At 50.7% G+C, this 14,364-nt stretch overlaps 1 protein-coding gene across 1 annotated transcript in view; it reads right to left on the reverse strand.

Moving 5' to 3' along the window:
• Positions 1 to 14,364, reverse strand: part of LOC148435691 (atrial natriuretic peptide receptor 2-like) — a 66,451-nt gene that overhangs the window by 48,559 nt on the left and 3,528 nt on the right. Inside the window, exons 2-4 of the mRNA XM_088465638.1 lie at positions 12,125 to 12,194; positions 11,055 to 11,199; positions 2,283 to 2,369 (exon numbers count right to left, since the gene is read on the reverse strand). Coding sequence (XP_088321764.1) covers positions 2,283 to 2,369; positions 11,055 to 11,199; positions 12,125 to 12,194 — 302 coding nt within the window. The remainder of the gene's footprint in view (positions 1 to 2,282; positions 2,370 to 11,054; positions 11,200 to 12,124; positions 12,195 to 14,364) is intronic.

Here is a 14,364-nt window from a genome sequence, read left to right on the forward strand (position 1 = left end):
TCCCTATACAGCGCTATGGGAGAGCACTGGTGCTATGTTATATGCTATAGTCCCTATACAGCGCTATGGGAGAGCACTGGTGCTATGTTATATGCTATAGTCCCTATACAGCGCTATGGGAGAGCACTGGTGCTATGTTATATGCTATAGTCCCTATACAGCGCTATGGGAGAGCACTGGTGCTATGTTATATGCTATAGTCCCTATACAGCGCTATGGGAGAGCACTGGTGCTATGTTATATGCTATAGTCCCTATACAGCACTATGGGAGAGCACTGGTGCTATGTTATATGCTATAGTCCCTATACAGCGCTATGGGAGAGCACTGGTGCTATGTTATATGCTATAGTCCCTATACAGCGCTATGGTAGAGCACTGGTGCTATGTTATATGCTATAGTCCCTATACAGCGCTATGGGAGAGTACTGGTGCTATGTTATATGCTATAGTCCCTATACAGCGCTATGGGAGAGCACTGGTGCTATGTTATATGCTATAGTCCCTATACAGCGCTATGGGAGAGCAGTGGTGCTATGTTATATGCTATAGTCCCTATACAGCGCTATGGGAGAGCAGTGGTGCTATGTTATATGCTATAGTCCCTATACAGCGCTATGGGAGAGCAGTGGTGCTATGTTATATGCTATAGTCCCTATACAGCGCTATGGGAGAGCAGTGGTGCTATGTTATATGCTATAGTCCCTATACAGCGCTATGGGAGAGCACTGGTGCTATGTTATATGCTATAGTCCCTATAGAGCGCTATGTGAGAGCACTGGTGCTATGTTATATGCTATAGTCCCTATACAGCGCTATGGGACAGCACTGGTGCTATGTTATATGCTATAGTCCCTATACAGCGCTATGGGAGAGCACTGGTGCTATGTCATATGCTATAGTCCCTATATAGCGCTATGGGAGAGCACTGGTGCTATGTTATATGCTATAGTCCCTATACAGCGCTATGGGAGAGCAGTGGTGCTATGTTATATGCTATAGTCCCTATAGAGCGCTATGGGTGAGCACTGGTGCTATGTTATATGCTATAGTCCCTATACAGCGCTATGGGGAGCACTGGTGCTATGTTATATGCTATAGTCCCTATACAGCGCTATGGGACAGCACTGGTGCTATGTTATATGCTATAGTCCCTATACAGCGCTATGGGAGAGCACTGGTGCTATGTCATATGCTATAGTCCCTATATAGCGCTATGGGAGAGCACTGGTGCTATGTTATATGCTATAGTCCCTATACAGCGCTATGGGAGAGCAGTGGTGCTATGTTATATGCTATAGTCCCTATAGAGCGCTATGGGTGAGCACTGGTGCTATGTTATATGCTATAGTCCCTATACAGCGCTATGGGGAGCACTGGTGCTATGTTATATGCTATAGTCCCTATACAGCGCTATGGGAGAGCACTGGTGATATGTTATATGCTATAGTCCCTATACAGCGCTATGGGGGAGCACTGGTGCTATGTTATATGCTATAGGCCCTATACAGCGCTATGGGAGAGCACTGGTGTTATGTTATATGCTATAGTCCCTATATAGCGCTATGGGAGAGCACTGGTGATATGTTACCTGCGATTTGGCCTGATTCACTTGCAGCTGCAATTCCACCATATTTGCCCACTCTCCCGATTCGGCTGCGAGCCTCCCGAATACCAGGTGGTGCTCCATGAATCGCGTCATCATGACCCCGGCAGTAATCTCGCCAATGTGTAGAGGGGCGGAACCAAAATGGTGTGTTAATGTGACCACGCCCCCAATGTATTCCTGGCCGCTGCGTTATATTGTCTACTGCTGCCAACTGCTCATAACTCCTAGGAGAGAAATCGCGCCTGGTGCGTCGTTAGACGCCACCAACGGTCGCAGCATCGAGACTTGCACCAGCCCCCAGTCTAGATTCTCCATCTGCCTATGGCCTCATGTGTGAGCAATGAAGCGTCTTTATATGCAGCCACTTTCAGCGACACGCCGCAACACTCCAATAACGCGCCCATAAGACGGCACGTCCTGCTGCATTTACATAATTGCAAGGACTTAATTGCAAAGCTGCTTGCGTACAATTCCGTCCAGTACTGGATCACCCCTTTGTGCGCTAACAATTGGGCCGTGTGACGCAGAGAAATGCGCAGTAGGAAAACATTACTCCACTGTGCCCGACATCGCCTTTGAGTGCGATTCAGAATCCAGCCCCATGTATCCGCATAGCGCCCCAATACAGAGAGCTATATATGAGATAATCGCGCGGTCACCGTCACCATTCCTCACCTGACGTGCTGCACTTCTCTTCTGATTGTTTTAGTGATGGTGAAACTCTTCTTGTATATCCTTTTCACAGACACCTTGCGCCCATCGCTGCAATGAGGAGGACAGATGACGGTCAGGTCCCAGCAGCAGGGAGTGACATGGGGCATGGCACAGGGTAAATAACCCAAATCACTGTGAGCGATGGGAACGTCTGTCACAGACACACAGGTACATTAGAATAAAATACTTTTGTACCGGAGGACCCAACATAGAACAGGATGCAGTTTTTCCAAACCGCAAGTTTCCACGTAATTTGCCGAAGGCGAATCGGCACATTGATGCTCATGAATCTAACTGCGCGCATTTGCGACTTAGGGACTTTGCTGGGAATGGGATACAAACTGTCCCATATACCCAGCTGCATGGAAGGCTGGTGAGAAAACCATAGCCCTATGCTGTCTGAACTATCTTACCAGCGCGAAAGGGGACAACATACATGTGTAATAAAAAGTGTTCGCTCCTGTCCATTCTGTACCAGCCCAGGCTACACAGCATTGCTCTCGCTCCCGTCCATTCTATACCAGCCCAGGCTACACAGCATTGCTCTCGCTCCTGTACATTCTGTACCAGCCCAGGCCACACAGCATTGCTCTCGCTCCCGTCCATTCTATACCAGCCCAGGCTACACAGCATTGCTCTCGCTCCTGTCCATTCTGTACCAGCCCAGGCTACACAGCATTGCTCTCGCTCCTGTCCATTCTGTACCAGCCCAGGCTACACAGCATTGCTCTCGCTCCTGTCCATTCTGTACCAGCCCAGGCTACACAGCATTGCTCTCGCTCCTTTCCATTCTGAACCAGCCCAAGCTACACAGCATTGCTCTCGCTCCTGTCCATTCTGTACCAGCCCAGGCTACACAGCATTGCTCTCGCTCCCGTCCATTCTGTACCAGCCCAGGTTACACAGCATTGCTCTCGCTCCCGTCCATTCTGTACCAGCCCAGGTTACACAGCATTGCTCTCGCTCCCGTCCATTCTGTACCAGCCCAGGCTACACAGCATTGCTCTCGCTCCCGTCCATTCTGTACCAGCCCAGGCTACACAGCATTGCTCTCGCTCCCGTCCATTCTGTACCAGCCCAGGCTACACAGCATTGCTCTCGCTCCTGTCCATTCTGTACCAGCCCAGGCTACACAGCATTGCTCTCGCTCCTGTCCATTCTGTACCAGCCAGGTTACAAAGCATTGCTCTCGCTCCTGTCCATTCTGTACCAGCCCAGGCTACACAGCATTGCTCTCGCTCCTGTCCATTCTGTACCAGCCCAGGCTACGCAGCATTGCTCTCGCTCCTGTCCATTCTGTACCAGCCCAGGCCACACAGCATTGCTCTCGCTCCTGTCCATTCTGTACCAGCCCAGGCTACACAGCATTGCTCTCGCTCCTGTCCATTCTGTACCAGCCCAGGCTACGCAGCATTGCTCTCGCTCCTGTCCATTCTGTACCAGCCAGGTTACAAAGCATTGCTCTCGCTCCTGTCCATTCTATACCAGCCCAGGCTACACAGCATTGCTCTCGCTCCTGTCCATTCTGTACCAGCCCAGGCTACACAGCATTGCTCTCGCTCCCGTCCATTCTGTACCAGCCCAAGCTACACAGCATTGCTCTCGCTCCTGTCCATTCTGTACCAGCCCAAGCTACACAGCATTGCTCTCGCTCCTGTCCATTCTGTACCAGCCCAGGCTACGCAGCATTGCTCTCGCTCCCGTCCATTCTGTACCAGCCCAGGCCACGCAGCATTGCTCTCGCTCCCGTCCATTCTGTACCAGCCCAGGCCACACAGCATTGCTCTCGCTCCCGTCCATTCTGTACCAGCCCAAGCTACACAGCATTGCTCTCGCTCCTGTCCATTCTGTACCAGCCCAGGCTACGCAGCATTGCTCTCGCTCCTGTCCATTCTGTACCAGCCCAGGCTACGCAGCATTGCTCTCGCTCCTGTACATTCTGTACCAGCCCAGGCCACACAGCATTGCTCTCGCTCCTGTCCATTCTGTACCAGCCCAGGCTACGCAGCATTGCTCTCGCTCCTGTCCATTCTGTACCAGCCCAGGCTACACAGCATTGCTCTCGCTCCTGTACATTCTGTACCAGCCCAGGCCACACAGCATTGCTCTCACTCCTGTCCATTCTGTACCAGCCCAGGCTACACAGCATTGCTCTCGCTCCTGTACATTCTGTACCAGCCCAGGCTACACAGCATTGCTCTCGCTCCTGTCCATTCTGTACCAGCCCAGGCTACACAGCATTGCTCTCGCTCCTGTCCATTCTGTACCAGCCCAGGCTACACAGCATTGCTTTCGCTCCTGTCCATTCTGTACCAGCCCAGGCTACACAGCATTGCTCTCGCTCCTGTCCATTCTGTACCAGCCCAGGCTACACAGCATTGCTCTCGCTCCTGTCCATTCTGTACCAGCCCAGGCCACACAGCATTGCTCTCGCTCCTGTCCATTCTGTACCAGCCCAGGCTACAAAGCATTGCTCTCGCTCCTGTCCATTCTGTACCAGCCCAGGCTACACAGCATTGCTCTCGCTCCTGTCCATTCTGTACCAGCCCAGGCCACACAGCATTGCTCTCGCTCCTGTCCATTCTGTACCAGCCCAGGCTACAAAGCATTGCTCTCGCTCCTGTCCATTCTGTACCAGCCCAGGCTACACAGCATTGCTCTCGCTCCTGTCCATTCTGTACCAGCCCAGGCTACACAGCATTGCTCTCGCTCCTGTCCATTCTGTACCAGCCCAGGCTACACAGCATTGCTCTCGCTCCTGTCCATTCTGTACCAGCCCAGGCTACACAGCATTGCTCTCGCTCCTGTCCATTCTGTACCAGCCCAGGCCACACAGCATTGCTCTCGCTCCTGTCCATTCTGTACCAGCCCAGGCTACACAGCATTGCTCTCGCTCCTGTCCATTCTGTACCAGCCCAGGCTACACAGCATTGCTCTCGCTCCTGTCCATTCTGTACCAGCCCAGGCTACACAGCATTGCTCTCGCTCCTGTCTATTCTGTACCAGCCCAGGCTACACAGCATTGCTCTCGCTCCCGTCCATTCTGTACCAGCCCAGGCTACACAGCATTGCTCTCGCTCCCGTCCATTCTGTACCAGCCCAGGCTACACAGCATTGCTCTCGCTCCTGTCCATTCTGTACCAGCCCAGGCTACGCAGCATTGCTCTCACTCCTGTCCATTCTGTACCAGCCCAGGCTACGCAGCATTGCTCTCGCTCCTGTAGGGGGAAGGCCAATGGAATGAATAGACTCCTCACATTTAGATGCAGTACCCGCCCAACGCTGACTAGCACTGGGCACCTCCTGGTACTCCTGGCTTTTGGGAACCTGCATAGTGTGAAAATATATTCTGTCACTACAAGTGCCAGCATGCCTATGGGGCCAAGTGCACTACAAATATCTCACATGACAAATAAAGAAATATGCCTCCCAATATAAATAACGAGATATATGCCGCCCGTAATAAATAAAATATATTGCCCCATTGAATTATTGAATTAATATGTCACCTGTGTGTTAAAAATAAACATATATTGTACATTGCCCCCAAATTAATGAATACTTTTTTTCCTCCATTATAAATACGACCTAAAATCTTCTTTCTTTTCGGTTCACTGTATTCAATAGGAAAAGGAAAACCCCATATTCTGTCAGCAGCACCCGAGACGCAACGGTAGCGACGCATGAAGGTCTCCTGAATCTCAATGTACTGTGCATGCACTCATTGGTTTCTTTATTAGGTTAGGTACACTTGTACATCTGCTCGTTAATGCAAATAACTAAGCAGTCAAATGCATGGCAGCAACTCAATGCAACAGAGCATGCAGAGATGGCAAAGAGGTTCAGTTGTTGTACAGACCAAAACACCAGAATCGAGAAGAGCTGTGATCTAAGTGACTTTGACCTTGCAATGATTACTGGTACAAGACTGAAGACCTGATTCAGACCCGCTCGCTAGGATACGTTCGCTCGAAGCTGGACGATTTTAGCATTCTGCGCATGCATCGCAGTGTGCGTGCGCAAACCAGTGCGATAAATCGGGAAGCGTTGGCTTGCTGCACATAGACAGCCCAGCAGAGTGAGTGACAGGAGAAGCTGTTTGTGGGTGGTGACAGGGGCTGGCCAATAAAAACGGGGGAGTGGAAGTGCGAACGCAGGCGTGCCTGAGCGTCTTAATGCCGTCTGCCTCAAGCGCTGCGATCGCATCCAATGGTACCCGTTGTACCGATGGTTGCATACACTTCCTGGAGATGATGTGCGCAAGTGGGCATCTTGAGACAGGCTGGTGGGCATCTGCATACACAAAGCGATCGCAGGCCAGGACATAGTGGGCGTGCTAATGCCTGAGAACGCTTGCCTTTGCAGAATTTGCATACGCTGGGTGCGAGCGAACGCATCTGGCGATCGGGTCTGAATCAGGTCCTGAGTATCCTGGAAACTGCTGATCTCACAGAATTTTCATGCTCAGCATTTTCTAGAGTTCACAGAGAATGATGTGCAGAACAAAAACCCAGTGTGCGCCAATTCTGCGGGGGAGATTCCAATGTTTTGCTGGCGGCTTTTTCTTTTTTCTTTTTTTTTTGTAAGATGCCCGACGGAGCAATTCAATTGTTGCTCTGTCAGGGCGCGATAGCCGCCGGCGCTGGCATTTCTACTCGCACCCTCAGGAGGGTGTGAGCAGAAATGTATGAGAAACCCCCTGGTTAGGGCGCGCTAATCGCAGTTAGTGCGCCCTAACCAGAACTAAATTCGGGGCGAAGAAGGCGATATTTAATGAGCGCCTAGAACAATTAAATTGCAACACCAGGCGTTCATTAATTATCACAGCTTAAAAAACAATTGAATTTCCCCCAGTGGGAGGAAAGAGCTCAGTAAGGAGAGGTCAGAGAAGACTGAAGCGAACACCAGCGTTATGCAGAAGAGCATCTCTGACCGATTGCTGGACTTTGAGTGGAGGATGAGTATGACTACTGACCAAGTCTTCATGGGCACAGTCTCCCCATCCACTAATGGCCGCACAATCACCAGGTGTCAGTACAATACAGCACACGTCATCTCACGCTGGTACCATGTACATGACAATGAGGTCAGTGTACCCCAATGGTCACCACAGTTACCAGGTGTCAGTATAATACAGCACACGTCATCTCACGCTGGTACCATGTACATGACAATGAGGTCAGTGTACCCCAATGGTCACCACAGCCACCAGGTGTCAGTACAATACAGCACACGTCACCTCACGCTGATACCATGTACATGACAATGAGGTCAGTGTACCCCAATGGTCGCCACAGTCACCAGGTGTCAGTATAATACAGCACACGTCATCTCACGTTGGTACCATGTACATGACAATGAGGTCAGTGTACCCCAATGGTCACCACAGCACCAGGTGTCAGTACAATACAGCACACGCCATCTCACGCTGGTACCATGTACATGATAATGAGGTCAGTGTACACTAATGGTCACCACAGTCACCAGGTGTCAGTACAATACAGCACACGTCATCTCACGCTGGTACCATGTACATGACAATGAGGTCAGTGTACCCCAATGGTCAGCACTGTCACCAGGTGTCAGTACAATACAGCACACGCCATCTCACGCTGGTACCATGACAATGAGGTCCGTGTACCCCAATGGTCGCCATAGTCACCAGGTGTCAGTACAATACAGCACACGTCATATCACGCTGGTACCATGTACATGACAATGAGGTCAGTGTACCCCAATGGTCACCACAGTCACCAGGTGTCAGTACAATACAGCACACGCCATCTCACGCTGGTACCATGACAATGAGGTCCGTGTACCCCAATGGTCGCCATAGTCACCAGGTGTCAGTACAATACAGCACACGTCATATCACGCTGGTACCATGTACATGACAATGAGGTCAGTGTACCCCAATGGTCACCACAGTCACCAGGTGTCAGTACAATACAGCACACGTCATCTCATGCTGGTACCATGTACATGACAATGAGGTCCGTGTACCCCAATGGTCACCATAGTCACCAGGTGTCAGTACAATACAGCACACGCCATCTCACGCTGGTACCATGACAATGAGGTCCGTGTACCCTAATGGCCGCCATAGTCACCAGGTGTCAGTACAATACAGCACACGTCATCTCACGCTAGTACCATGTACATGACAATGAGGTCAGTGTACCCCAATGGTCACCACAGTCACCAGGTGTCAGTACAATACAGCACACGTCATCTCACGCTGGTACCATGTACATGACAATTAGGTCAGTGTACCCCAATGGTCACCACAGTCACCAGGTGTCAGTACAATACAGCACACGTCATCTCACGCTGGTACCATGTACATGACAATGAGGTCAGTGTACCCCAATGGTCACCATAGTCACCAGGTGTCAGTACAATACAGCACACGCCATCTCACGCTGGTACCATGACAATGAGGTCCGTGTACCCCAATGGCCGCCATAGTCACCAGGTGTCAGTACAATACAGCACACGTCATCTCACGCTAGTACCATGTACATGACAATGAGGTCAGTGTACCCCAATGGTCACCACAGTCACCAGGTGTCAGTACAATACAGCACACGTCATCTCACGCTGGTACCATGTACATGACAATGAGGTCAGTGTACCCCAATGGTCACCACAGTCACCAGGTGTCAGTACAATACAGCACACGTCATCTCACGCTGGTACCATGTACATGACAATGAGGTCAGTGTACCCCAATGGTCACCATAGTCACCAGGTGTCAGTACAATACAGCACACGCCATCTCACGCTGGTACCATGACAATGAGGTCCGTGTACCCCAATTGCCGCCATAGTCACCAGGTGTCAGTACAATACAGCACACGTCATCTCACACTGGTACCATGTACATGACAATGAGGTCAGTGTACCCCAATGGTCACCACAGTCACCAGGTGTCAGTACAATACAGCACACGTCATCTCACGCTGGTACCATGTACATGACAATGAGGTCAGTGTACCCCAATGGTCAGCACTGTCACCAGGTGTCAGTACAATACAGCACACGCCATCTCACGCTGGTACCATGACAATGAGGTCCGTGTACCCCAATGGTCGCCATAGTCACCAGGTGTCAGTACAATACAGCACACGTCATATCACGCTGGTACCATGTACATGACAATGAGGTCAGTGTACCCCAATGGTCACCACAGTCACCAGGTGTCAGTACAATACAGCACACGCCATCTCACGCTGGTACCATGACAATGAGGTCCGTGTACCCCAATGGTCGCCATAGTCACCAGGTGTCAGTACAATACAGCACACGTCATATCACGCTGGTACCATGTACATGACAATGAGGTCAGTGTACCCCAATGGTCACCACAGTCACCAGGTGTCAGTACAATACAGCACACGTCATCTCATGCTGGTACCATGTACATGACAATGAGGTCAGTGTACCCCAATGGTCACCATAGTCACCAGGTGTCAGTACAATACAGCACACGCCATCTCACGCTGGTACCATGACAATGAGGTCCGTGTACCCTAATGGCCGCCATAGTCACCAGGTATCAGTACAATACAGCACACGTCATCTCACGCTAGTACCATGTACATGACAATGAGGTCAGTGTACCCCAATGGTCACCACAGTCACCAGGTGTCAGTACAATACAGCACACGTCATCTCACGCTGGTACCATGTACATGACAATTAGGTCAGTGTACCCCAATGGTCACCACAGTCACCAGGTGTCAGTACAATACAGCACACGTCATCTCACGCTGGTACCATGTACATGACAATGAGGTCAGTGTACCCCAATGGTCACCATAGTCACCAGGTGTCAGTACAATACAGCACACGCCATCTCACGCTGGTACCATGACAATGAGGTCCGTGTACCCCAATGGCCGCCATAGTCACCAGGTGTCAGTACAATACAGCACACGTCATCTCACGCTAGTACCATGTACATGACAATGAGGTCAGTGTACCCCAATGGTCACCACAGTCACCAGGTGTCAGTACAATACAGCACACGTCATCTCACGCTGGTACCATGTACATGACAATGAGGTCAGTGTACCCCAATGGTCAGCACTGTCACCAGGTGTCAGTACAATACAGCACACGCCATCTCACGCTGGTACCATGACAATGAGGTCCGTGTACCCCAATGGTCGCCATAGTCACCAGGTGTCAGTACAATACAGCACACGTCATATCACGCTGGTACCATGTACATGACAATGAGGTCAGTGTACCCCAATGGTCACCACAGTCACCAGGTGTCAGTACAATACAGCACACGTCATCTCACGCTGGTACCATGTACATGACAATGAGGTCAGTGTACCCCAATGGTCACCACAGTCACCAGGTGTCAGTACAATACAGCACACGTCATCTCACGCTGGTACCATGTACATGACAATGAGGTCCGTGTACCCCAATGGTCGCCATAGTCACCAGGTGTCAGTACAATACAGCACACGTCATATCACGCTGGTACCATGTACATGACAATGAGGTCAGTGTCCACCAACGCTCATATTGCAGAAAGATCTCTTCAATTTGGTTGGTATGCGTTAGGTCTTCTGCACACCACAAACATGGCGATAATCTTACCAGGTGCAATGATACAGTATCATGAGTATTATTGTGCCAGTACGGTTACACCCCGCATCTCATGTACAGCACATTGATGTTCTCAGTGCTTCTAGTTACTGTGATCGTACTCACTAGATCCCGGTCTGTAGGAAGTCTTCTGTAGATGAACCACTTATGAATACCGTGTTCGCTAATAGCTCCGGCATGTGACCTGGATGCGTGTTACTATTCTGCTTCAAGCTGATGGTACTGCCAAGCTCATTCCAAAACTCATGCCCTATAACACATAATATCATCAGAAGTGCGCAGAGATCCGCAGAAATATACTGACGGAGGGTGAACATAAACGTCAGGCAAGGTCCAAGTCACATATAATAGCACATGAAAATCAGTCCTAAACCTCTACAGACAGTGCCGGCTCCAGAGGGGAGGCCGCAGCGTGGTCCAAAATCCAAATAAGGTAGCCCCACCAACTGCCACCCCAAACGCTGCCAAACATCGCCAGCCGCCACTCGCTGGCAGTTGGGGTGGTTCCCCTTTTTGAATTTTGGGCTGTCACACAACTTGGCAAACAGTCACTACGGAGGGACTTTCCCAACGCCCTGTATTTGGGTCCTAAAAAAGGCAAAACCTTTATAATAAGCTATTAATTCCCACTTGTCTCGTTAACAAGGTTGTATCAGAAGTGAGAATTCTGGTCCTGATTCAGAGCCGGACGCTGTGACAGAGCGCTTCCTCTGAATCAGGGCGTCTTTTTTTTTTATGGAGCGGCCTCCTGGCCGCTCACATTGCTGTGGGTCGCCTCCCACAGCTAATGCGAGCGGCCAGGATGATGGTCGCGACGGTCAAGTCAGAGCCGAAAGCTCTCCCCCTGACATCACTTGTGATGTCAGTGGGGCCGCCCCCAAACGGTAGGCGTTCTCATGGGAACTCCTCCGTCTGGGCAGCCACCCCCCCGGCCCGCCCACCAAAGGGGACGTGCTGTCACTCAACATCGACAGCACGCCCCCTTTGGTGCGAGACCCGGAGCGATGGATTGCCCGTCGCTATCCGGGTCTCACGCATGCGCTCGATGGAGCCAGCTCTCACGCATGCGCTCTGGGCCACCATCGACCTGGTTGCGAACGCTCAGCGCTTGCGACCGAGTCTGAATCAGGCCCTATGTGCATTACACTAGGATAAAACCCATACAATGAATATACCAGGTACGTCTTTCACACCAAGGATCCAACTCTCATCCCAAAGCATCTTCTGTTTCTGATACTGGAACCACTGCAAACAGAGATTATACTGTACATTATATTATTATTATACTGTACATTATATAGCTATATGTAATCAGAGGGCGATGAGCAATTGTATAAAACACAACACGTACAAGAAACAGCAAAAAGTGGTAAAGCACTGAGAGGAGATATAGGGAAATATTTCTTAAAGAGTATTTATGAATAACCCCTATAAACAGACATTATCTGGGGTACACGCTAGTATTAAGTGTCCCCAGGACTGAACATGTAGCCACCTCCTTTTCCACCTGTGGAGCTGCCCCCATAGAGTGTAAGTGTAATACAGCCAGGTACAGTTATTCTGCCAACACTGATGCTTTAAGCTATAACTGTGTCGGTAGAGTATACTGACGTCAGCGCACGCACACACTGCCTATGGTCATGTAGCTGAGCGAGAGTCAGAGTGACACGCAGACCACACGCACTGCCTATGGGCCTGATTCAGAGCCGGACGCTATTTGCGCTCGCTCGTTCAGAAAAAAGGGGTGGCTATTCAAATGAACCGTTCGCTCTTTGCGGTCTGTTCACGCCTCTAGGTCTGAACGAGCGAACAAAACTTGCGGTTGTTTTTTGGAAAACTACGCCCCCTGGCCGCTCGCATCCTACGTCATGTCTGCTATTTATTAGATTAATCGAGTACATCGACCAGCGTATGAACTGCTCGCTATTCTTGTGGTTGGTTTTTCCTACCACAATCTTGCGAGCAGTTCTGACTATAAAATAACCCAGTGACGTGGTCAATGACGCTGCTGTATTAATTATGCACACCCATAAAACGCCCGTTTTGACCTTTAAGCACGCCTGCGTTCTGATCTCCACTCCCCGTTTTCAAGCACCTTCCCCTGTTACCACCCACATACGCCTCCTCCTGTCACTCAAAATAGCAGGCATTCGCTATTTAGCGAACAAACGATTTTCGGCCGCACTGACTGGTTCGCGCATACATATTACGATCCGTATGCATGCGCAGTTGTGCAAACATCGCACGGAACGAACGAGCGTCTGCTTACGAGCGGCTCTGAATAAGGCCCTATGTTCATGTAGCTGAGCGAGAGTCAGAGTGACACGCAGACCACACGCAGCCCATGTTCATGTAGCTGAGAGTCAGAGTGACACGCAGATCACACGCACTGCCTATGTTCGTGTAGCTGAGAGTCAGAGTGACACACAGACCACACGCACTGCCTATGTTCATGTAGCTGAGCGAGGTCAGAGTGACACAGACCACACGCACTGCCTATGTTCGTGTAGCTGAGAGTCAGAGTGACACACAGACCACACGCACTGCCTATGGTCATGTAGCTAAGCGAGAGTCAGAGTGACACGCAGACCACACGCACTGCCTATGTTCATGTAGCTGAGCGAGAGTCAGTGACACGCAGACCACACGCACTGCCTATGTTCATGTCGCTGAGAGTCAGAGTGACACACAGACCACACGCACTGCCTATGTTCATGTAGCTGAGAGTCAGAGTGACACACAGACCACACGCACTGCCTATGTTCATGTAGCTGAGCGAGAGTCAGAGTGACACGCAGACCACACGCACTGCCTATGTACATGTAGCTGAGCGAGGTCAGAGTGACACACAGACCACACGCACTGCCTATGTTCATGTAGCTGAGAGTCAGAGTGACACGCAGACCACACGCACTGCCTATGTACATGTAGCTGAGCGAGAGTCAGAGTGACACGCAGACCACACGCACTGCCTATGGTCATGTAGCTAAGCGAGAGTCAGAGTGACACGCAGACCACACGCACTGCCTATGTTCATGTAGCTGAGCGAGAGTCAGTGACACGCAGACCACACGCACTGCCTATGTTCATGTCGCTGAGAGTCAGAGTGACACACAGACCACACGCACTGCCTATGTACATGTAGCTGAGCGAGAGTCAGAGTGACACGCAGACCACCCGCACTGCCTATGTTCATGTAGCTGAGATTCAGAGTGACACACAGACCACACGCACTGCCTATGTTCATGTAGCTGAGCGAGAGTCAGAGTGACACGCAGACCACCCGCACTGCCTATGTTCATGTAGCTGAGATTCAGAGCGACACACAGACCACACGCACTGCCTATGTTCATGTAGCTGAGCGAGAGTCAGTGACACGCAGACCACACGCACTGCCTATGTTCATGTAGCTGAG

Source organism: Taudactylus pleione, unplaced genomic scaffold, assembly GCF_031769625.1.
Source record: "Taudactylus pleione unplaced genomic scaffold, aTauple2 ptg002072l, whole genome shotgun sequence".
Lineage (NCBI taxonomy): Eukaryota > Metazoa > Chordata > Amphibia > Anura > Myobatrachidae > Taudactylus > Taudactylus pleione.